This window comes from Symphalangus syndactylus, chromosome 7, assembly GCF_028878055.3.
Source record: "Symphalangus syndactylus isolate Jambi chromosome 7, NHGRI_mSymSyn1-v2.1_pri, whole genome shotgun sequence".
NCBI lineage: Eukaryota > Metazoa > Chordata > Mammalia > Primates > Hylobatidae > Symphalangus > Symphalangus syndactylus.
The window spans coordinates 40,378,759-40,404,089 of NC_072429.2; the positions used below are offsets into that span (position 1 = coordinate 40,378,759).

The 25,331-nt window shown below is 37.3% G+C and overlaps 1 protein-coding gene across 19 annotated transcripts in view; it reads right to left on the reverse strand.

Moving 5' to 3' along the window:
- Positions 1 to 25,331, reverse strand: part of TCERG1 (transcription elongation regulator 1) — a 64,172-nt gene that overhangs the window by 32,719 nt on the left and 6,122 nt on the right. For 5 of the 19 annotated variants that reach the window (XR_008658888.2, XM_055285763.2, XM_055285764.2 and 2 more), the window contains exons 2-10: positions 23,365 to 23,590; positions 21,311 to 21,463; positions 19,307 to 19,754; positions 14,876 to 15,118; positions 10,285 to 10,347; positions 8,938 to 9,138; positions 7,943 to 8,055; positions 7,089 to 7,177; positions 58 to 218 (exon numbers count right to left, since the gene is read on the reverse strand). Coding sequence is in view for 18 of the 19 variants with exons in the window: in XM_055285763.2 (XP_055141738.1) it covers positions 58 to 218; positions 7,089 to 7,177; positions 7,943 to 8,055; positions 8,938 to 9,138; positions 10,285 to 10,347; positions 14,876 to 15,118; positions 19,307 to 19,754; positions 21,311 to 21,463; positions 23,365 to 23,590 (1,697 nt within the window). In the remaining variant the exon portion in view is untranslated. The remainder of the gene's footprint in view (positions 1 to 57; positions 219 to 7,088; positions 7,178 to 7,942; positions 8,056 to 8,937; positions 9,139 to 10,284; positions 10,348 to 14,875; positions 15,119 to 19,306; positions 19,755 to 21,310; positions 21,464 to 23,364; positions 23,591 to 25,331) is intronic. The other 14 variants (XM_055285767.2, XM_055285772.2, XM_055285776.2 and 11 more) reach the window with 7 other exon arrangements.

The window sequence follows — 25,331 nt, forward strand, 5'->3', positions numbered from 1 at the left end:
ATCAAAATATGAAAAGAATGTTAAAATCAGTAGATAAATTCCTAATTTTAAACTTACTTAGTTTCTTCAATTCTTCCATTCCTTTTTTATGAGGGGGCTCCTGAATAATTTTGTCAACATCTGCCCTGCCAATCAGATCATCAGGTCGGTCCCACATAGAAAGACGAGTGGTGGGATTATAAAAGAAGACCCGCTCATCACCGGTCCAAACGACACACCTAAGAATTGATGCAAAATATCATTCTCTTATGTTACAGAACATATTTTATAGCTAGGACTTCTTTCAACCTGTCACATGTAGGGAGATGAGGGGACTGAAGAACGACATGTTCTTATTACCAATAGTTATTTACAGAGAACCAAACATGGTTTTTACAAGATAACTGAATGACTCAAGCAAAAATAACAGATCAACATATTAACTGAGAAAACCAAGAAATGCAAAGCAATGTGTGATCAGAGATTAAAATGCTTAGGAATTTGGTTTGGCACACTCAATTTGAGAGTACTAAATTTTAAACTATCAGAAAAAATGAGTTTAATGGAAACAATAATGCTATTAAGCAGTTCTAAAGCTAAAGAACAGACATAGCATCCTACCTACTATGGTTCTTAATATTTCTTAACAAACCAAAACTACAAACTCAAATGCAAACTTCTATGAAGACTTTAAGATCTAATTATATCTAAAATAAAAAGTAAAGGGAAGGCCCGGCATGGTGGCTCAGGCCTGTAATTCTAACACTTTGGGAGGCCAAAGCAGGAGGATCACTTGAGCTCAGGAGTTTGAGACCAGCCTGGGAAACATGGTGAAACGCCATCTCTACAAAAAATATTAATTAAAAAAATTAGCTGGATGTGGTTGCACGAGCTTGTGGTCCCAGCTACTCAGGGCTGAGGTGGGAGGATCACCTGAGCCTGGGAGGTCAAGGCTACAGTAAGCTGTGATCGTATCACTGCACTCCAGGCTGAGCAATAAAGTGAGACCCAGTCTCAAAAAAAATAAATAAATAAATAAATAAATAAAGTACCAGTTGCACTAGGGCATCGTACACTGCAGCCCACTACAACCCACTGGTCCTGTTAATTACAGTTAGAAAACTCAAAGGAAAAAAAAAGGACAAAAAAAACCACAACTACATTCAGGCCCTGTACAGTCTTAATGAATAAACAGAAAGCAATATGGAGGACAGTCAAAATTTAGAGAAACAACTGCAAGGGAGTAAATCTCCCATTTCACCCACCTCGTAGCTCTGCCCTGAGGGTGATCCCTGGTTGCAGAGTGGCATGGTTGCAGTAGCATGGCAGCTAAAACCCCAATAGAAACTAAGTTTATATGACCTGATTATCAAGTTATTCAACAGTTTTGTCAAGTCCAAGGTAACTTACAAGTTGAAATGATCAGACTAAGCCTCCCATGTTAAGATAGTAAAAAACTTTAAAGCAACAATAACTATACCTCCCCAAGATAAAGAAAAACACACTTAAAACAAATGAAAAGAGTTCAGTAATGAAATATAAACTACATAAAACAACCAAAAGGAAAATTTAGAAATTAAAAATAACTGAAATTAAATTTCACTGGATTGGCTCAAGACAAAATGGAAACGCCAGGAAACAATCAGTGAATTAGAAGATAGATCAGCTGGGCATGGCACGCCCATAGTTCTCGCGCCTGCACTTTGAGATGCTGAGGTGGGAGGATCACTTGAAGCCAGCAGTTTGAAACCTGCCTGGGCAACAAAGTGAGACCCTCCATCTCTACTAAAAGTAAAAAATTTTAAATTATCCAGGCGTGATGGCATGCACCTGTAGTCCCACCTACCCAGCAGGCAGGAGGCTGGAGCAGTGAGCTATGATCGTGCCACAGTACTCCAGCCTGGGTGACAGAGCAAGACCCTGTCACTTAATAAAAAAAAAAAAAAAAATCAATAATTAACTATCTCATCTGAAGAACAGAGGAAGTGGGGACGGACCCCCAAGTCTGAAAATTAATGAGGACCATGAAGCTCCAAATTGCGGGGGTTTGGAGTTGGTTACTAGCTTTTCATGTACAATACTCAAACAGAGAAACCACAACCCAGGAATATATTCTTGGAATACAGACTGTTTTTAAAACTTTGAAACCAAGTAAATATTTTCCATAATTATTTTTTAAGACAGCCTGTGTAACAGTCAGTGGAATAATTACATAGAAATTATACAGAAAACAACAACTCCAAGTGCCTTTAAAACACAGTAATTTGATTATACATTCCTAGAGCAACAACAAAAACTATCTTCAGTAATCATGTTGTTAGTGATAGTTTGGTATTGTTACTCAGTGACATGTCTGAGAAAAACAAATGAGTAATTAGGTCACTATCATTGAGAACAGTATTTTCAGCAAGAAATGAGATACTGAAGATAGATGATGAGGTTCAATAAAAATCTTCAGGTAGATCTAAATGGCCAAGTAATGGTATGAACTCATGCTGTATCTTTTAATGTGTGTATCTTCCAGCTGGGTCTACCAAAGAAGTCTAAAAATAATGACTAATTCAGTTGCAAACTATTCACTTCCCACAAAAATGCCAAGGGCCCCCTGGAGAAATGGCTGAGTCTAGGTTTGAGACAGGAAATATACAAGATAAGCCTAGAACATCTTGTCATAGCAGAAAGCAGGGAAGCTACAGAGGATTGTAACAAAAAAAAAACCTAAACAGTCAGCACAAGAGGCTTCTCCTGACCAAAGATGAGACAATTTTAAACATCAATAAGGATAAAAACTGCAATAGATTAAAAACATAGAAAATATATTTAAATCTATGAATTAATAATACTCAAACCAACTCATTATTCTGAAAACTGCTAAGCCCTTCCCTTCCTATACAATTTGTACCTCTAAGTCACCAACGGTGATAAGGGGAAGTATCTCTCTATAAGCATCCCAGTTAATAAATGAAAAGGGAATAAAAGAAATACATTACCACTACTTTCAACGCAGTTATGCCTAGTGTTCCATTATTGGAATGCTAAGCTTGTGGGATTTATATCCTACTGCTCAAGGTCATCGCCAAGGTCTTATTTTTCACAAAAAAATTTGCAACCTTTGGCACAAATGGGTTAATGATTTAATCGATCTTGGCCAAAGTTTTTTCAATCTTACACTGCTGACATATTGGGCTAGATAAGTAATTCTTGTTGGGAGCAGTCCCGTGCATATCAGGATGTTTACAGCATCCCTGGCATCTATCTGCTAGATGCCACTAACACCTTCCAAGTTTTGACAACCAAAAATGTCTTCAGGCATTGCCAAACGTCCACTAGGGGCAAAATTATTCCTAGCTGAAAACATCTGATCTACGCAATAATAATCATCACTTATGAACTAGGCTTGCCAAAAAGATTAAATCCGAATCTGATCACACTTCTAGACCTGCTTGCCTGTCTGTAGGAAATTCAGGAGTGGAGGACCCTATTAGACAGTACCATGGGGACAAATCCAGACTTGGGAACACTATAGGAAAAACATTTATTTCTTCAATAACAAAAACAAGGAAAAGAAGTTAGAAGGGAACCTATAGATTACAAGACTTCAGAAGCAAGCCAAATCATTGCAATGTGTGGATTGTATATAGATTAAATAAACTGGAGCAGGAACAGGAAGGGAAGCACTGATGTGGCAAAAGGAAGAAAAGGGAAAAACAAGATAAGAGGAAAATAAGACATAGACAGGCGTACCTCGGATATTGTGGGTTCGGCTCCAGACCAACAAAATACAGCAAATATTGCAATAAAGTAAATCTCAAAATTTTTGTATCCCACCACATACAGAAGTTATATATACATCATGCTGTAGTCTATTTAGTGTGCAACATCATGTCCAAAAGAATCAATGTACACACCATAATTTAAAAATACTTTATTGCTAAAAAAAATGCTATCATCTGAGCTTTCAGGGCATCATAATGTTTTTGCTGGCGGAGGATCTTGCCTCAATCTCTTGATGGCTGAAGATTCATGAGGCTGGTTGTTGCTGATGACTGGGGTAGCTGTGGCAATTTCTTAAAATAAGACAAATATGAACTTTTCTACATCAATTGACTCCCCCTTTCACAAAAGATTTCTCTGTAGCATGCAATGCTGTTTGACAGCATTTTACCCACAGTAGAGCTTCCTTAAAGTTTGGCATCAATCAAAATGGAAGCCCTGCTGCTGCTTTATCCACCAAGTTTATGTAATATTCTAAATCCCTTATTATTTCAACAATGTTCATGGCATCTTCACCAGTAGATTCTATCTCAAGAATTCACTTTCTTTGCTCATACATAAGAAGCAACTCCTGACCCATTACAGTTTTCTCATAAAATTGCAGCAATTCTGGCTCAACTTCAGGCTCATTTCTAATACTAGTTCTCTTGCTACTTCCACCACATCTGCAGTGACTTCCTTCACTGAAGTCTTCAATTCCTCAAAATCATCCACGAGAGTTGGTATCAACTTCCTCCAAACTCCTGTTAATGTTAATATCTGGGCCTCCTCCCATGAATCACCAGTGTTCTTAATGGCAACTACAATGGTGAATTGTTTACAGAAGGTGTTCTATTGACTTTGCCCAGATCCACCAGAGGAATCACAATCTATGACAGCTATAGCCTGATGAAATGTATTTCTTCAGTAATACTTGAAAGTCAAAATGACTCCTTGATCCATGGGCTGCAGATTGGATGTTGTTAGCAGGCATGAAAACACCATTCATCTCCTTGTACATTTCCATCACAGCTCTTGGGTGAAGAGGTGCTTTGTCAATGAACAGTAATATTTTGAGGAAAAAAACAAACTTCTTTCCGAGCAGTAAGTCTCAACAGTGGGCTTAACTCAGTAAATCACGCTATAAACAAATATGCTGTTATCCAGGCTTTGCTGTTCCATTTACAAAGCACAAGCAGAGCAGATTTAGCATCATTCTTAAGGGCCCTAGGATTTTCAAAATGGTAAATGAGCAGTGGCTTCAACTTAAAGTCACCAGAGATGGTGAGAGTCAGCCCATCCTTTGAAGCCAGGAGGTGACTTCTCTCTAGCTATCAAAGTCCTGGGATGGCATGTTCTCCCAACAGAAGGCTGTTTCGTCTACACTGAAAATCTCGTTTAGTGTAATTGCCCTCATCAATAACCTTCACTTGATCTTCTGGATAACTTGCTACAGCTTCTACATCAGCAGGTGCTGCTTCCTCTTGCACTTATGTTATGGAGATGGCTTCTTACTTAAATCTCATGAACCAACCTCTGCTAGCTTCCAACTCCTCTTATGCAGCTTTCTCACCACTCTCAGCCTTCATAGAACTGAGGGCAGGTAGGGCATCTCTTATGGATTAGGCTTTGGCTTAATGAAATGTTGTAGCTGGTTTGATCATCTATCCAGACCACTCAAACTTTCTCCATTATCAGGAATAAAGTTCTTATCATTCTTATGTTCACATGAATAACACTTTTCATTTCCTTCTTTTGCATTCACAACTTGACTGTTTAGCCCAAAAGGCCTAGCTTTCAGCCTATCTCGGCTTTTGACGTGCCTTCCTTACTAAGCTTCATCATGTTTAGTTTCTGATTCAAAGTGAGAGGTATGTAGCTGGGCACGGTGGCTCATGCCTGTAATCCCAGTACTTTGGGAGGCCGAGGTGGGAGGATCACGAGGTCAGGAGATCGAGACCATCCTGGCTAATACAGTGAAACTCCACCTTTACTAAAAATGCAAAAAACTAGCCAGGCGTGGTGGTGCATAACTATAATCCCAGCTATTTGGGAAGCTGAGACAGGAGAATCGCTTGAACCCAGGAGGCAGAAGTTGCAGTGAGCCAAGATCGTACCACTGCACTCCAGCCTGGGCGACAGAGCAAGACTCCGTTCAAAATACACACACACACACACACACACACACACACACACACACACACACACACACACACAAAGTGAGAGGTATGTGACTCTTCCTTTCACTTGAACACTTTGAGGGCATTATAGGGCTACTAATTGGCCTAATTTCAATATTGTTGTGTCTCAGGGAAAATGGAAACCCGAGGAGAGGAAGAGAGATGGGGAACAGCCGGTCGGTGGAACAGTTAGATCACACACATGTATCAATTAGGTTCACCATCTTACATGGGTGTGGTTTGTGGTATCCCAAAACAATTACAACAGTAACATAAAAGATCACTGATCACAGATCACTGTAACAGATAAAAAATAATGAAAAAGTTTGAAATATCCCAAGAGTTACCAAAATGTAACAGAGACACAAAATGAGCAGGTGCTGTTGAAAAAATGAAACCAATAGGCATGTTAGATACAGAGTTGCCACAAAACTTTCAATCTTTAAAAACACACTATCTATGAAGCACAAGATAGTGGAGCACTATAAAATGAGGTATGCCATACTTAGACTGAAAGACATAATTTCACACAATTCTATAAATGTAATCCCATAGTGAGTAAACATGCAAAAACAAATTTATTTTAAACAGAAAGTAGATTCAGGATCTCACAGTGGTCATGTCTATAATTATGAAGAATAAATATTAATGGAGAGTAGTACTAGGAAGACACTTGTGGTAATTGAACTTCAGTTTTGAGTAACTCAAATACAACAAACAAAGGCCAAAATATTCAGTAGATAAAAACATACTTGACATATACTTTTTAAAGTAATTCTTCTTTCTACAAAATAAATCATGTAACAATCAATCATGATTTTTAAAAATTACTACTTGAGGCCGGGCGCAGTGGCTCACATCTGTAATCCCAGCACTTTGGGAGGCCGAGGCGGGCGGATCACGAGGTCAAGAGATCGAGACCATCCTGGCCAACATGGTGAAACCCCGTCTCCACTAAAAATACAAAAATTAGCTGGGCTTGGTGGCAAGCGCCTGTAGTCCCAGCTATTCGGGAAGCTGAGGCAGGAGAATCGCTTGAACTAGGGAGGCGGAGGTTGCAGTGAGCCAAGATCGTGCCACTGCACCCCAGCCCTGGTGACAGAGTGAGACTGTCTCAAAAAAAAAAAAAAAAAGAAAGAAAAGAAAAAAAAATTACTACTTGAGCCAAATACATACCATGGAGTACCAGGAATAGGAGCAGTAGCAACTGGCTTTGCCTTCTGGGCAGCCTTTTCTTCTTCAGTCATCTCCTCTTCTTTGGGCTCCTACAAGAAATGATATTACTCTAATTAGTATCACATTAACAATACCTGAATGTTCCACAAAAACATGAAGGCAAACAGCTCAAAGTGCAATCAACACAAAATCTGCTGCTACAATGAGGAGAGGAGACTCTGAGTAGGAAGAAAGTTCTAAATCCTCATCCCACAGAAAGAGCTGAATTTCACAATAGCAGAACCCAGCAGCAGCAGCTGGTCCTGTATTACAGACTCACTAACCATGTGCTTAGGAGCAGATATGGAGAACTACAGTACATACGTCTTCATTTAAGGTTGTTTCTTATTTCTGCTAGCTTTCCTACTACTGAAACATGACTACCACTGATCCTTCACTGAATAAAAAACTCTTTTAGTGCTATACATGGATCATGCTATGCAAGAACACAACAGCAGAAAGGACAGATAAAATATATCTAACATTCCCCAAGTAAGAAGTTACACTTATAATTTTAACAAATACCACTCACTTTATTGTAACAAATACCACTCACTTTGTAAGTCAGAAGGTTAGAGCTCAGGTCCAAGCTCTGGTCCAAGGCCCTGTCTTTCTATGGATCTCAGTTTAATACAAGAAGCAATTTAATGACACTTTCAACGAAAAAACTGAATTAAGAACTTCCAAGAATCCTAAAATTTCAGAGATCAAATTTTTAACATTATTTTTAAATCTATCCAATAGATACTCAGATACAAGCAAGCTGTTGCAAACAATTAATGTGGCTCCCAGGCTAATGGGTCCTGGCGCTTTACCTCCTTTATCTCCTTTATAGGCTCTTCTTTAGGATCCTCCTCCTCCGTCTCCATTGGCAGAGGCTCTTCAGAGGGTTCTTTAATTGGCTCCTTAATCTTCTCTTCTAACTTTTCTATTAAAAAAATTAAGATAATGTCACTCAAAGGTTTTGATGTAATTTTCTAAGAACTTTCAGAGAATAAGCAATTAAGATATTCCATTCCCAAGTATTAACCATAAAGATAAAATGTCCTTCCTTATAATATCTTTGATTTGAATCTTATGTGATGCTCAACTTCAAATACCTTGCTATACCAATCAGGTAACTATCTGATTTGAAGACAACCTACTGACTTCAAAGGGACATTAAATCTTTCAGGTATTCATATATCATTTGTAGCAATCATTCATTTTGCTAAAAGGGATAAGATACTAAGATACTTAGGAATAGAAAAGGGGGTTTGGTGAGCTGGGCACAATGACACATACCTATAATCCTCAGCTACCCAGGAAGCTGAGGCAGAAGGATTGCTTAAGCCCAGGAGTTCAAGACCAGCCCGGGCAACACAGTGAGGCTCTGTCTCAAATTTTAAAAACAACAATAATAATAGGAGCTTGTGATATAGAAAATTATGAATCTTCTACCTCTAAGACTCTAAGGGCCTAAATTTTCTCCAGAACACATATAAAAAACACATTCCCTCCTGATCTGTATTATCAGTCTCAATGACCATTACAATAATTATGTAATATAATTAGAAAATTCCTAACAGTAAAAATATGTACATACATATGTATAACCATTTCTCCAGATGGAACAAAATGATGACAAACATGTAAGTAGAACTAGTTTTTAAAATAAATATTTATCAATTCGGTAAAAATAAACAATTCAATGACTGTGTAATTAGAAAATCCCTCAAATATGTTAAAAAGAAATTAACTCAGAATTTCAAATACCATTCTACTTATTACAGTTTATACTACTTTCCAAGTCATTAAAACCACTATATACCTTTTTCCTTTAGCTCTTGGGGTTTTTCCCAGGTTGATTCTAATGTTCTATTATTATAATAATACGTCTTCCCATCTGCTGTTTTATATTCAGTCCATTCAGAAACTGCTGTTGCTCCAGCTAAGGTAGCAGGTGAAGCCGCAATAGCAACCTGGGGATGTATCATGGGTACGATAGGAGGGGCCATTCCTGGCAATACACCTAAAAAAAGAATAATAAAAAATTAGATCCAAGTATCAAATGGCAATACAAAATAAAACTCTAAAATATGAGCTAAATCTTTCTATTAAATATTAATAAATGAATGGACCAGTTGGAACAAAACAAAAATCATATAAAAAGGTGACATAAAAATACCACTTAATTCTATTTCCCTGGATTTTTAGTTCTAATGCCTAAATTCAATTAGACACAGAAATTCAACCCTTAAAAACAGTCAGAAATTTGGGTCTCACCTATGACAAAGTCTTAACATAATAAGTATTTTAAAACATGGTATATTCTCTACTTATGAATAGAAATATATTTTTATAAAGATAATTTATCAAATTCTAATGAAGACAACAAACATATTTACTACACATATTTCCTGAGGCAAAATTATTTTTAATTTTAAGGTAACTAAAAGGGTATGAATATTCTCAGTTTTATAGCAAATGACTGAGTTTATCGACTCTAAATGATTAACTCAAATATCCTTATACCCTTTGTTTACTCTTTTCCTAAGAGAAAGCAAAGCTCGTCTACTTTTTAGAAGACAAACCAAGATTTATATTTTTTTACAAGACAGCTAAATAAGCTGGTAATACATAAATAAAATACTATTAAAATAAGGATATGTGAATCAAAACTGGGAAAAAAAAAAAGAAGTCCTCAAATCCTATACTAAAATTTAAGTTTCAGGTAGTTATCTTACTTCAATAACTTTAAAATGTAAATGTATACTATACACATGTATTCACACACATATACTCACTAGCATGCAAGCATAATCACATCACTTTACACATGGAAATGATTTTTTTATATTTAACTTAAAAACACACATCAAAAATAAAATTAAATGTTATGAATATGAGAATGAAGTTGTTTACACTTATTACATAAATTAAGATATAAAGTGATCTGACCTTATTTGTTTTTGTGAACCAAATAATCTAATACTACAGGCAATTGGGAAAATTAAGTGTTGGCCAAATATGACAACTGCATTTATACTGCTCATTAAAAAGAAAAATATAAAAATATCCACTTACTTGGGCAAAAAATAAATAAAAGGATAAACAACAACATTCACTACCATGCCAACTTACAGACAAAACAAACTAAGATGGTTTTAAAAATTACCGGTCTTGGTGGTAGCGACTGTCTTTACATACGGGCAGCTGACTATTTGCATCATTGCTACACCTGTAAAATGGATAAGCAAGCATACGTTGGAAAGCTGCCATTGTATGTCGGCTACCACTGGGATTCAGGGAAATAATTTACCACTACAATTTAGAATGCTATTTCCAATGAAAAAGACCAAGAATGGAGTAAAATTTCTTTCTGTTTGACATTTTGTGGGAAGTGCTGCCAAATCCAATGACACTAATTCTAAAATACCATCAATTACCTTTTTATCAAACCAGCTCTGAACATATTGAAGGAGTCTTAAGAGTTTAAATTCAACAAAAGAAAGCCCCTTCATTACACATACATAACAAATTCTCATGTGGGACATTTTCCCACGGGACATCAAACCCATGCTGCTGTTGCTTGGATACCAGTAAAAGGCAGATGCAGCATGACACTGACAAGACACTTTCTCTATGCTGCTGCTAAGTTGAAACTACATGCAGGAGCTGAGGCATGGAGTACAACCATGCAGAAATAGAAAAAGAATAAGCTAGGGGTGGTGAGGAGAGGAAGAAAGCAAGGTATGAGATGGATCCAAATATTCCACTGCAAATAATACTTTAAATAAAAGAAATGCAAAGATGAAGAGGAAGGTAGCATTTCACTAATGCCAAAATATCCATGTTTAGTGCCTGCTCTATGGAACCCCATGGGCTTGGAACACTGTGGAAGCAGGCTAAAACATTAAGAAACATACAGCCCCTTTAATACCACTAATGACTATTTGGGCTGATGGCTGCAGAAACTTCTATCATTTAAGCTGACTAAAGTAGTAGTACTTGTATTAAAGAATGAAAATTATGTACAGTAGAAGAATGAAGACTCACCATGATGCATTACAATGGTGGTTTTTAAAAAGGGAAAGAAAAGAAAAGCTGGAAAACTAAGGCTGATTAACTGAGAAAATTAAAAACTTTTAGAGGAAAAGGCCAAAGTCTGAAGAAAAGTATAGGGGCAATAATTTTTACTTTTTTATTTTTTTTCAGCTGAAAAAACTAAGCTTAGTTTGGTACCCTATAAAAATTAAAAATAGTAACAATAACTATTTTCCCCACTAAAGGACAGGAAAAAAATTTCTCCTATCTCTGAAACTAAAAGTAAAATTAAACTCCTGGGTTTGTACACAATTTAACTATGTTCACACATGCAAACAAAAATAGTGTCAATTATTGAAAAGTACCTTTATTTCTTAATTACTATTTTATATAAAGAATATTTAAAGTAAACGTTCTATTAACTTTTAAACTAAAATAAAAACATTGGATCATGAAAGCATGCTGAATAAAGTTATATGTATAATTTTATTTTCCCTAATGTTGAAAGAAAACAATGGAAAAATTCATTTGGTTAAGGAAGTTAACGCATGGATTAAGTTTAATTAGTATAAATACTGCCATCTGCAGGAGCACTGAGCCTACTAAACTCACCACAGGAAATTCATTTCTTATGAATATACAAACTTTACTCTCAAAGACTGTTCTCCAAAACCATCTTCCAACAAATAATTTTAACTATACAACTTATGCAGAAGAAAATCAAATCTATTCATACATAGGCTTAACCACCATTATTAAAAACCAGCTGGGCTAGCAGAACTCTTCTATTTGACTACCAACATACAGACCATATAGAAAGGTCCTGTGTTTCTTCTCATGCTAAAAAGATACACTGAAGTTTCTCTCAAAGTGATTACATGCAGATTGTGAATACTCACAAAATAAAAATCTAAATTTTTAACCTTTTTTTTTAAAGGGAGCATTTGTTCAATTTTCCTACAACTCTGTCCTCAAATTATTATCTAAGAAATAAGAAGATTCCACTCAGCATTCTGGATGATTCCAATGTCACAGACAGTTGTTTCTTAAAATTCCAGATAAGATTTTATAGTTTTAGAAGTAGAACTCCTATAATCCTAGACCCATTTATCCAAACTCCACCCCCTACTCTTGTATTTTACCTAATTCTTCCACTTCTTTCCTTCATCTTGTTTGACCATCCCTTCCTCAATCATCCTCATTAGACCCATACAATGCTATTTCAAAGAGAAATTATGCCTCCAAGACAAATTACATACAAATCCTTCCCATTCACCTTATTGCTGAATTGAATTAAAAGGCAAAAACCAGGAGACACAGATCTCATTGTTTGTAAAACCAAAGATTTGGAGAAGAAAAAAACAAGTCTACTTTGTCCTTGTTTTTTACTAAACACCTTGTAGGACTGAGTTAAAAGGGAAAATGAGAAAAGTGAACAAATATCAACCTCAAAAAGTCTTAATAAACAAACTAATATTTGATACTAATTTTTTTTTTTTTTTTTTTTTTTTGAGACGGAGTTTCACTCTTGTTGCCCAGGCTGGAGTGCAATGGCGCGATCTCGGCTCACTGCAACCTCCGCCTCCCAGGTTCAAGCAATTCTCCTGCCTCAGCCTCCCGAGTAGCTGGGCATGCACCACCACACCAGGCTAATTTTGTATTTTTAGTAGAGATGGGGTTTCTCCATGTTGAGGCTAGTCTCGAACTCCTGACCTCAGGTGATCCACCCACCTCGGCCTCCGAAAGTGCTGGGATTACAGGCGTAAGCCACCTTGCCCGGCCTAATATATCACTTTGTATGACACTCACTCTCTCCAAAGAAATCTTAAGACTATCCAATTCAAGTTCTCTTCCAACTGACGCCCAAAATGTCACTAATGGCTGCTGTTTATTGAATGCCTTCTACTGCCAAACTTCACGGGTACTGCTTCATTTGGTGACTCAAATGGTCACCACCACCTGTCCAAATTTTTTTAATGATGGAGCAAGGATATGCTTGCTCCATATGACATCAAAATATGTCAACATATTTTGGGGGAAAATATGACATCAAAATGAAGCTAGAGCCAGAGGGATTTTATTGTGAGAAACCTCTACAGAAATGAATTTTGCTATTGTGTACCTTCACCCATTAGTCCTAATAAGAACCTCTAAAGAAAAGCAACAGTTGTTCAAATGACAGCCTTTCAAAATACTGAAACAACATTATCATGCTACCTCTCAATTTTCTCTCTACAAAATGAGCAACCCCAACTCCTTCAGATCACTCAGAATCCATGATCTGGTCTTAATACTGTCCTTAACCCTAAAGCAGACCAAAATTACACGAAGAGGTTGTGACAAATATCAGGCTATTCTCCATCTATCATTTAGTTTTCCCAGAAAAATTACACATAGAGAAAAGTATCTAGCTGCTTGTCTTAAATTCAATCTAGAAAAGGGATAACCCCTAATAGTAGGGAAAACATCTTTTGTTTTCTTTTTAAATGACTTGAATTTCTTAAACACCACATAATGGGCATTTAATTATCTAACACTACATCGACAATGTATAAAAGGTTTTCCAAATCAAAAAAAAACCTGAAATTTTTGGTTTCTTTCTTGACAAGGTATATCTGAAGGTGTCCTTTTCAGAGTGGTCACAAAGAAAAAGACAACCAGTGCAACAGTGATAATTAAGATGTGTGCAAATCTAAGAAATAGCTGTATACAACTGTACTCTTACACAGAAACGAATATAAAAAAGTAGCAATAAGTGGATGGAATGTGAACTTGAGACAAGAGGCCTAAGTTCTATTCATCTTTGCTACAAACTAGCCCTGTGAATCTGACCTCTCTAAGGTACCAATACTTTCAACTATAACACAAGAAGAATGAACCATGGATCAAGGATTAAACGTGTTTGACAAAAACTAATGCATTCAAATTTGGAATGCCCAACACTATCATTTTTAAACCCTCTGGTAAGAATTCCACTCCACAATATTTCTTAATTCTTTCTCTAGTTTTAATGACTTAAGACAATATAACACATTAACTCACCATAACAATTTAAACTTTTAAATGATGCACATTATGCTTTACTTCATAATTGTTACAAGGGAACCTTCTAGTTCCTGTTTTATATGAATTGTTTTATAGTTAAATCATTCACATTTTCTTCCCAGTATTAACATAGTTATTAAAAGCTTACTATCTGGATGTGGAAGGCACAGGCTCAAATCTCAACGTGATCACTTATTAGCTATGTGACCTTGGGCAAGTAATTTAACCTTTCTGTGTACCTATCTCATAACATGGGTTGTAAAATTTAAAGGAGTTAATGCATCTAACATGCTTACAACAGTGCACTGTATATAAATCATCCAATTGTGTTAGCTATTGTGACGTGATTTCTCAACTTCATAAACTCAACCCCTCAAAAATATTGCATTTAGAACATTATTTACATGAAAAGATGATCATTTTTAACTCATTGAGGGCATTATCCAAAATAAGTGTAGCTTTAAATGTGGCTCTAATTTTAGGACATGTAAACAACAACAAAAAAAGGACATTTACCAAAACTTAAGAGAAAATATTGCAGTTAGCCATGAATCTTTCAAAAACGTTTCAAACAGGTGAGATTCAAGGCAAATTTCAAACGCAACAGACACATGAGAACAAACTAACTGACAGTATGAAAACATAGCTGGAAAGACCATTATAATCTGTTGGTTTACCTGGAAGTGGAATTGGCATGCCAGGAAGGGGAACACGAAACGGAGGTACCATTACTGGTGGAAAAGCAGGTATTGCTGTTGTTGGCTGAGGTACTGAATGAGGAACAGCAGGAGGTAACGTCTGAGGGTGCGGCTGGGGAACAGTTTGCACAGGTGTGGCTGTAGGAGCAGGAGTTGAAACACTAACTGTAGGCGTGGCAACTGAAACAGCAGAACTTGGGGTCTGATCTTGTGTTGTGGGTGCTGATAAAAGATAAAACAAAAACATGTACCACTCCTTCATAAATCATTTTTCTATATTCATTCATCATTCACGCATTCAGTAATTTAAGTATTTAAGGGACCATTCTATGCACTGCAAGAAATTTGTCTAAAGGTCTCATCTTCAAGAAGCTTGAAAATAGTTAAATGAAATATAAAAATGAATACAAAGTAAAATGGGATAAACATATAGGAGTATAAATCAAGACCCAAAGAACATTTCTAACTGTGAGAGGGTATAGAAAAGTTTATATTGGGATGCTGAGCCTTGAAAAATTAAGATTTCAAAAAGGAAAACAGCAGGAGTGGGGTAAAAGAAAAAAACCAGTGAGAAAAGTATGAATAAGGCAAAGAGTAAAGAACAAAAAGGAATTATTTAGAAAATTGAAGACAAGCAGTTAATGAGTGAAACAGTAGGCATATCAACAAAACCAGTGAGTTGTGTGGCTGGAAAGGTAGGCCAGAAGCAGAAATTAGAAAGCCCTGAACAAAAGGCTAAGGAGCATGCCCTTAAATGGATAGGAAAAGGGCAGAACTTAGGTAAATATAGAGAAAATGATCTAGTAGAATACAAGCCAAAATACACTAACGGTAGTTACCCTCTGTGTATGCCTCTTTCACATTTTACTATTAATATATATGTTTTGTTAGACTTTGAACTTTTTATAAGAATGCATTCACATTATTTGTGTGACTTCATGAAGGTAAATGGGGTATATAGCAAACTAAAGGTTCCTGTATGGAAGAGTAATAAACAGGTTTCATTTGATGAATTAACCTCACAGATGCATAGGAAGAAAAGACCAGAGAAAAAGATAAGCAAATAACTAATGACTAACTGGATATGAATGAATGGAATCAAAAACAACCCAGGTTTCTCTCATTATTTAAAAAAAATGAAATTTTTTTAAACTGAGGTTTCCATTGTAAGAGACCAGGAAAATGTGAAATTCAGGATCATTTGGGTTCTGCTAACACATTATTTTTAAATATCCAAAATAAAACATTCCATCCCTAGTAATTGCATTTAAAATCAAACTAAAAACTAAAATCCTTATTTCATACTTTTCAAAAAGTTTCAATTCTCACGTTATAAAACAATTTTGTTATTTATTCATAACCCATCTAGTTCCAAAATAAAATTCATTTTGGTAATTCATTGGTAACAAATACTTCATCTTTTTTTCATGTAAAGAAAAAAATGTCTACCTGTATTGGACTAAGAATGAATTTGTCAAATGAAATAAAACGAAAACAGTGCTTTCCCAATCTTTATGCCAATTTTGTTCTAAACAAAAGCACACTATTTAATACAAACCACCCAATAATCCAACTGACAACAAAATCTGTCAGTATCTTTTTCTAGCTTCTAATAATGAAAAACTCACTTAGGCTGGGAAGATGTGAGCAATTTCATACTTGTTAATGAGGGACTCACCTTGGCTAAATAGACAGCAGGGCCAAACAAGTATCTTCAGGGGCCCAGGAATGAATTGTTGGTCTAGCATAGACCTAGCCTTAGGGTACAGTATCATATTAATATAATTTTATAACAGTGTGAAAAATACAAAGTACATGCAACATTTGCCCAGTCCCATACATATACCATTTAGCATTTGTAATCTACTATAATGGCTGAAAATGTATCTGGTTATTGTTCCCAGCTTCCCTGAGAAGTACGATTTCTTCATCATTTTTTCACAACTTGCACAAAATGAGTTTATGCTCAACTGGGATTAAAATATATTCTTAATTTTTAGTCCCATTTACCCCACAGAGCTATACTGTAGTTCAGAAAATTAAAATCTAAATATTATTGTAGTATTCAGATAATTGCTAAAATTGTGATCCAAAGTACTACAGTCAGGAAAATAAATAATGGCATCAAATTTCAAGTGGAAAAGAACACCAATGGAGATGACAAAAAATATTTACAACCCATTCCTCTTACTTTCCAGCACAGCATTTTCTGAATTTGATTAGTAGCCATGAGTCATGACAGGAAAAGAACAAAAGCAATAAAATAATGGGAAACTGGGAGAATGGTATCTAAGACTTCAGTGGGTAAATTCCTACTAACTTCATTTGCTAAAGTAGCTAGTGAAGCACTAGGCCTCAAAATATACTAAGCCAGCCTCAGATCTTAACTAAAAAAGACAAGTGACTATATATAATAGATGGAGAAATATTAAGACTGCAGCGTGACAACACTTTATGATACTAAATCAAGTAAAATAAAAACAGACACTGGAATACGTAGACAACATCAAAATTGATGTTTAAAAGCAGTAAAAAGAATATGATTTTGCTATTTTATAGTTCTGGGAATAAAGTCCTCCCAATCACTGAAGAGTAAAGCAAAACTGACAAACAGGACACAAGACAGCTATGAGCTTACTGACACACTACTCTGAAAACAGAAATGGACTATATATAGTATGGTTAAATTATCTAGCTAATCACCTTTCTTAAAACAAAATAAAGCACTGCTATTTCTCCTTCCTAAGAATGCAGGAAAGAAAATTTAAGCAACACAGAGCCTCCACATAAAACTATAATTGCTTTTATTAATCCCCTTCTCCCATTACTGCCACAGGTCTCCCATAAAAACTGGTAGTCTCCTGCCTTGCCACAGAGGTTTGGGAGCACTAAACCTATAAAAAGGTAACAACCCTTAACAAACTAGCTAGTATGACTGTTATACTTTCATATCAAAATTCACCTTAGCTACAAAAGCAAACAGATTTGTAAAACACTATTCACATTTTCCTGTTCAGTACATTCCCCCACCTACAAAATGTCTAAAAACCATTAAGAGGATCTTTAAAGGCTATCCCCGTATTATATGTACCTTACTTGACTGCTTCAGTTGTTTTTTATCAATAAAATGAATTCAAATTTGAAGCCAATGTGAATTAATTTCTCTCTTATACGTATTTCTTACACACTAATAATTCCCAAGTCCCTGAAGTAATCACAAAAAACCCCATTTTTTCTTTATTCTTATCAATTATCCTGGTAGTAAAATAATACAAATTATAATCACACTGTAAGGACAGCTGTGTATCTTCAGACAAGTGCCATAACACATAATCAAATAAAAAAATCATTATTTAAGTACTTTTGGGCTTAGTCTCAACCTGCAGAGTAAGGAGCAACATCCATATATTAATACAAAAAAAAGAAAAAAGAAAAAAAGAAACCCCCCAAAAAGAAAGCAATAGTCACATTAATGACAATCTTTTAAGCAAATTAACAGCTGTGTCCCTCTCTTAATCCCTGAAATCTGCTATTAATCGACTCTCACCTTTTCAGAAAAGATCTACTCTTTGGGCCTCTGTGAGTTTACACCTGAAAATTCTCCTGCCTTTCTGACTGCTCCCTTCTATGCCAACTCCTCAGTTCACCTACTCGCATCCCAGTCTAGAAACTATTCTAAAAGAGATTACTGAGAAGCTCCTAATAAACCTCCCTTATTTCATCACCACCCAAAAAACCAACACCAAAAAAAATCTTCCAAAATATTGCATTGATACAGGCCCCCAGTGCCTGTCTCACCTATTTGCCTAGTTCTTAAGACCCTTCAAAAAAAACACCCTCACCTCAGAAGTTTCCTAAAAACCCATAAACTACATTTATCATTTTCCTGACCTTTATTCATGTTGCTTCTCCTACCTGAAAATCCTTTCCTTACCTGTGAACCTACTTAAATCCTACTCCGTTTCCTTCATAATAAATACCCAAGTAGTCCACCCACTTATTTCTCCACTTCTCAAATTCTTACATCTTTCTCACTGTATAGTTTTGCACACCAATATCTAATTGTTTAACGTGTTATTCTTGCCTCCTCGATTAGGAATACTGGAAACTCTGTAAGGTAGGGACCAAGACTTACACTTATTTTGCAAACCCACAATGCCCAGCATTACTGTTGGCCAAGTGGAACAGCTAACTTTGCACTTCATGAACTGCAACTGGGCAAATAATTTCTCCTATTAATATAAATTCCTGTTTTTCTCTAACCCAAAAGTTTTAGTGTCAAAAATGTATTTTAAATAATTCTGGTATTAAAGGATAATACCAGAAACACTGGGATCAATATGAAATGTAGTCCCCTACTTGTTCATGTCTCTAGCCCCTATATAAAAACACATGCTGAGTGGTACTCACTTGATACTGTCTGCGCAACTGAAGTAGCAGTTGTTGTGGTAGAAGTGGTAGAGGAAGGGGTGGATGATGATGTTGAAGTAGATACTGCAGGTGCTGGGCTACTGGTTGTAGGGGTGGAAGCTCCAACTGCTTGTGCTTGCACTTGTGCCTGGACCTGGGCCTGGACCTGAGCCTGGGCCTGGGCCTGAGCTTGTGCCTGAGCCTGAGCCTGGGCCTGGGCTTGGGCTTGGGCCTGGGCCTGGGCCTGCGCCTGGGCCTGGGCCTGAGCCTGAGCCTGGGCCTGAGCTTGTGCCTGGGCCTGAGCCTGGGCCTGAGCCTGCGCCTGGGCCTGAGCCTGAACCTGTGCCTGGGCTGCAAGCATAGGTGTCAGTTCTGATTGCTGAATAACCTTAACTCCATCTGGCTTGGTCCATGCAGATTCACGTGTCCGAGCATTATAATAATAAACCTGCAGCGGAAGCAAAAATCAATGGTATCATAAAATCTGTCAATTATTATTAAAAACAAGAATGGGACCATATTTTATCTTTAAAGCTATTTAAAAATAACATAGGGCCAGGCGTGGTGGCTCATGCCTGTAATCCCAGCACTTTGGGAGGCAGAGGCAGGTGGATCACTTGAGGTCAGGAGTTCGAGACCAGCGTGGCCAACATGGTGAAATCCCGTCTCTACTAAAAATATTTTAAAAAATTAGCCAGGTGTGGTGGCAGGCACCTATAATCCCAGCTACTCGGGAGGCTGAGGCAGGAAGCGGAAGTTGCAGTGCGCCGAGATCGTACCACTGCACTCCAGCCTGGGTGAGAGGGAGACTCCATCTCAAAAATAAAAAAGAGCTGGGCGCGGTGGCTCACACCTGTAATCCCAGCACTTTGGGGGCTGAAGCGAGCAGATCACCTGAGGTCAGAAGTTTGAGACCAACCTGGCCAACATGGTAAAACCCCACCTCTACTAAAAATACAAAAATTTAGCTAGACGTGATGGCGGGCGCCTGTAATCCCAGCTACTCGGGAGGCTGAGGAAGGAGAATCACTTGAACCCGGGAGGCGGAGGTTGCAGTGAACCAAAGATCGCACCGCTGCACTCCAGGCTGGGTGACGGCGTGAGACTCCATCTCAAAAATAAAAAAATAAAAAATAAAATAACTTAGGGCCAGGCACAGTGGCTCACGTCTGTAATCCCAGCACTTTGGGAGGCCAGGCTAGTGGGATCACCTGAGGTCAAGAGTTTGAGACCAGCCTGGCCAACATGGTGAAACCCTGTCTCTACTAAAAATACAAAAATTAGCCGGGCATGATGGCAGGTGCCTGTAACTCCAGCTACGCAGGAGGCTGAGGCAGGAGAATTGCTTGAATCCAGGAAGCAGAGGTTGCAGTGAACCAACATCGCGCTACTGCTCTCTAGCCTGGGTGACAGAGTGAAACTTCCGTCTCAAAAAACAAAAACAAAACAACAGCAAAAGTAGGTAATTCCACCCCACAGCCCAATTTTCTATAATGAGCACATTGTATTTTTAACACCCACACAAAGGAAAACCCATGCTATATTTTATGCAGAAATTCAACATAACAGACCTGAGACAGCTATCTGTAGAAAACCCTGCTGACCCTTATCTGGAGTCCGAGAACTTGGATTTCAGGAGGGTTGACATTCCCTTACTGATAAGAATGGCTTGATGTGCCTAAACCAGCTATGCAAACAATGCAGTTTATGCTGAACACCTGCTTTCCTTCTAGGAGCCTGGAATTTGGTATGTGCTAGGCAGATGGTACCAACGTGACCAGAAGCTTCCAGAATCAAAGGTAAACGTGTGTTAGCACTCCAGGCAACCTTATATCTGCTGCACAAAAATTGAATCCAGTCAGCTTCTCCTGGAGTCTTACCCCATTCCCTGCTTACCCAAGGCTCATTCTTAATTGACAATATCACTGATCTCAATCTGCCAGAACTCTTCAAGTTTTACTCCTCTGTCAACAAATGACAACTTAAAGATATTTTATAATTTACCTTCCCATCTGGAGTTTTATTTTCAACCCATATCTCCTCCGTAGGAGGTAGTGCTGGAGTACCAGGAGCAGTCACAGGAGGCATTCCTGGTGGAAACATCATACCCGGAGGAGGAGGCATGGAACTCATGGGTGGAGGCATGAAAGGTGGTCTCTGTCAATTCACAAGAACAGTAATGGTCACTTTAATTACTTTTCCTCCAAATTATTACTGAATTCTACTCAAAAGTAAAACACTGTAAGAGGAACTAGTTTTATAGTCTATTCAAACACATTCACCTGTCGCAGAAGCAAAATGTCTGCAACAAAAATTACCAAACAAACTAGAAAGAAACACATCAAACTAGTAAGAGTGGTCAACTCTGGGTTATAACATTGTCAGTGAATTCTGCTTTCTCCTTTCTACATGATCTGCTTTTCACACACAGGGAGCTGGATTACTTTTTTTAAAAAATTGATTTTTACATCCTGTTTTAATACCAGGCACACCACTGTCTCCACAGCTTCTTGAAGAATCCTTCAAGAAAAAGTTTTCACTGTGCATAAAAATGAGTTTCAAAATTAAAAATTTGACATTATGACATTATAAAAACATTTTGAGCACAGATTTAAAAGATTTCCTCTATAATCTGTAAGTAACATTAAAATTCAATTATCAAAAGCAGCTTAATCTGGATAATGGAACTCAAACTATGCTAATAATGTGAAGCTACACTTTATTTTCCTAAAAATTTCTTTCCCATACTCCAATCTTTGCTGGATTCAGTTGAGTATCTTTCAAGCGTCAGCACACCAGATCTAAGTTATATAAAATATCTATCCCAAATATGTTTCATGAGCCCTTGGCTGAAAATCACTTGGATTTAATATAAAGCCACACAATTATCCAAGACCAAGAAAGGAATGACAACATTAGAAAGTATCTCAGCACAACATTTGATATATTTCAATGAGAGGGTTACATTAGTCCATTACATTTTATAATACTCCACAAGTAGGTTTAACTCTTAAAGGCACAAATTAGAACAAATTCATGTTAAAGATTATACCAGAATAAGTTAAGAAGCTATTTCTTATTCTAACCTTGAAGCAAATATAAAACCATTTAACAGTGTGTTTAAAGGAAGAAGAGGCTATTCGTTATTAGGAAGGCCATAAAATTATTAAGCAAAGTATTAAAACCTGTCTCTTCCATAACCACAACCCCATCTAAACAGAATTAACATCACTTAAATGGCACTCATTGTCTTCTTCTATTTTTAGTATAATTCATTCTTCACCGTCTAAGCTAATGGAAGGCAAACGATACCACTATATTTATTTGGTTTCAGAATTATACAGGCTAAACTAAGAAAACATAGCTACATACTCAAAAAGAATACAATCCCAAAATGAGACACTTGAGAGTTGATACCTTCATGACCTCACTTCAGACAATAGGTCTGGATACACTGGAGAGGGATCTATGCCCCAGGTTAAAATACCATGAATGTTTTTATTTAAAGAAATCCCATCATAAATCTTTTTCAAAAAGAGTAACATAACCCTATTTTCCCCCCCAGGGGAGAAAAAAAATTCAACTATGTGCTTATAAAATGTGTTTGCTGTCACTTTCCAGATTCTATCCTAGGCACCATTTCTGGGGAGAAGACTTACTCAGGAATATATACACACATATTTTTAGACTAGCTGGCAACATATATCATTGAAAATAAATTTTCTCCACTCAAAAATATCTTAAGATTTCAAACTTCATTTCCCATAAAGAAGATGCATCACTAAAGCCAATTCACAGAGCTAAAGGTAGGTAAAAACTATTGAATCCTGGTTTTATACACATACTTCTCTATCACCATCTAAAGTCCTATTCTGAATTTCCATAGTAATTACTGCTACCACTAATTTAGAAGAAACATATTAATATATGGATCTTCTCTTTAGCTCCCATTTTCCTATAAACTGAAACTATTTAAGAATATAAGTTTTTAGCTCAAAACCCATATATAATATTGATCATGATGCCAACAAAGAAATGGCAACCTCTACATTCTTTACCTGGAGGTGTGGAGGGCCCATAGGTGGAGGTATCCCTCCTGGAGGAGGCATTGGCGGCATATTAGGATCAAAAGGAGGACGTCCAAAGGGCGGCCGCGGTGGTGGAGGAGGGCCTCGCATCATACCAAAAGGTGGAGGAGGTCGCATCAGAGGTGGTGGGCCTCGCATCACTGCATTTGGTGGGGGAGCCGGACCTCGGAACCTCAAGGCCTGCTGTTGGGCCATCCTGCATGGGAAAACACGGAATAAATTTTTCTTTCTTAAAATTACAAAAATGTAGCTACTGATCTCTAATTACATCAAATTTAAAAGGTTCTTAAGTCTAAGTGGAGTTGGAAAGTCATCATTTTGCAACCGTCATGACAAAAACTACATCAATGGCCCGGGTGCAGTGGCTCACACCTGTAATCCCAGCACTTTGGGAGGTCAAGGCAGGTGGATCACCTGAGGTCAGGAGTTCGAGACCAATCTCACCAACATGGTGAAACCCCATCTCTTCTAAAAACACAAAAATTAGCTGGGTATGGAGGGGCACACCTGTAATTCCTGCTGTTGGGGAGGCTGAGGCAGGAGAATTGCTTGAACCCGCAAGGCGGAGGTTGCAATGAGCCAAGATCATGCCACTGCACTCCTGCCTGGGCAACAGAGCAAGGCTCCACCTCAAAAAAAAAAAAAAAAAAAACTTACATCAATGGATGATCTAGTTTGGATGAATGATCAATGGACGCCGAGTCTAGGCAAAAATTTAGGCAAGAGGGTTATCTGATGGTCTTAAAGTATTTACCCACATGCTGCTTAAAGTTGCAAGAATGGATGGAAAAAAAAAACTCTCTACGTAATAAGGAAATTGGGCAATACCTTGACCCAGTGATCAAAATTAATTATCATCTAAGGACAGATAGATAATGTGTGACTGAGAGGGACACAACATCACCTATTCTGACCAAAAATGTATAATCTCAATCTAAAAATGAGGAAAGTATCAGACAAACTCAGAATAAGGAAGGAATGTTCTTTTTTTTTTTTTTTTTGAGACCAAGTCTCACTCTGTTGCCAGGCTGGAGTACAGTGGCACGATCTTGGCTCACTGCAACCTCCGCCTCCCGAGTTCAAGCGATTCCTCTCCCAAGTAGCTGGGACTACAGGCGTGCGCCACCACGCCCGGCTAATTTTTTTTTTTTGTATTTTAGTAGAGATGGGGTTTCACCATGCTGGCAATGGTCTTTATCTCCTGACCTCATGATCTGCCCTCCTCGACCTCCCAAAGTGCTGGGGTTATAGGCATGAGCCACAGCGCCTGGCCGGAAGGAATGTTCTTTCTATTAAAAGAGGGATATGTATTCTTCAGAAATGTCAGTGTTGACCATAAAAGACAAAGAAATGTTGTGGAAATGCTTCAGATTAAAGAAGGTTAAAGAGTCATAACAACACAATTTTTTTTTTTTTTTTTTAGAGACAGGGTTTCGCCATGTTGGCAAGGCTGATCTCGAACTCCTGACCTCAGGCGATCTGCACACCTCAGCCTCCCAAAGTACTGGAATTACATGTGTGAGCCACCACACTCGGCCAATAACAACACAATTTTAACTCTAGATTGGATTCTGTACTAACAGGAGGAAATGCCATACAGGGCATTACCAGATCAACTGACAACACTGGAATATGCACAACAGATTAAAGTATTATATCATTACAAATTTATGAAGTTGATAATTAGGCTGTAGTTAAGTAAAATAATATCTCTATTCTTAGAAAATACTGAAGTATTGACGGGTAAAAAGCCATAGGTATACCTTACCCTCACAGTTCAGAATAACAAAGAAGATGCATGTGTGCACGCGAATAGTAAAGCAGAAGAGGTAAAATATTAACACTGAATACACCCTAGCTTTATTTTTGCGACATTTTGTAAGTTTGAAATTACTTCCAAAGTTTTTAAAGGGGGCAGGGGGTAACTTAGCAGATCA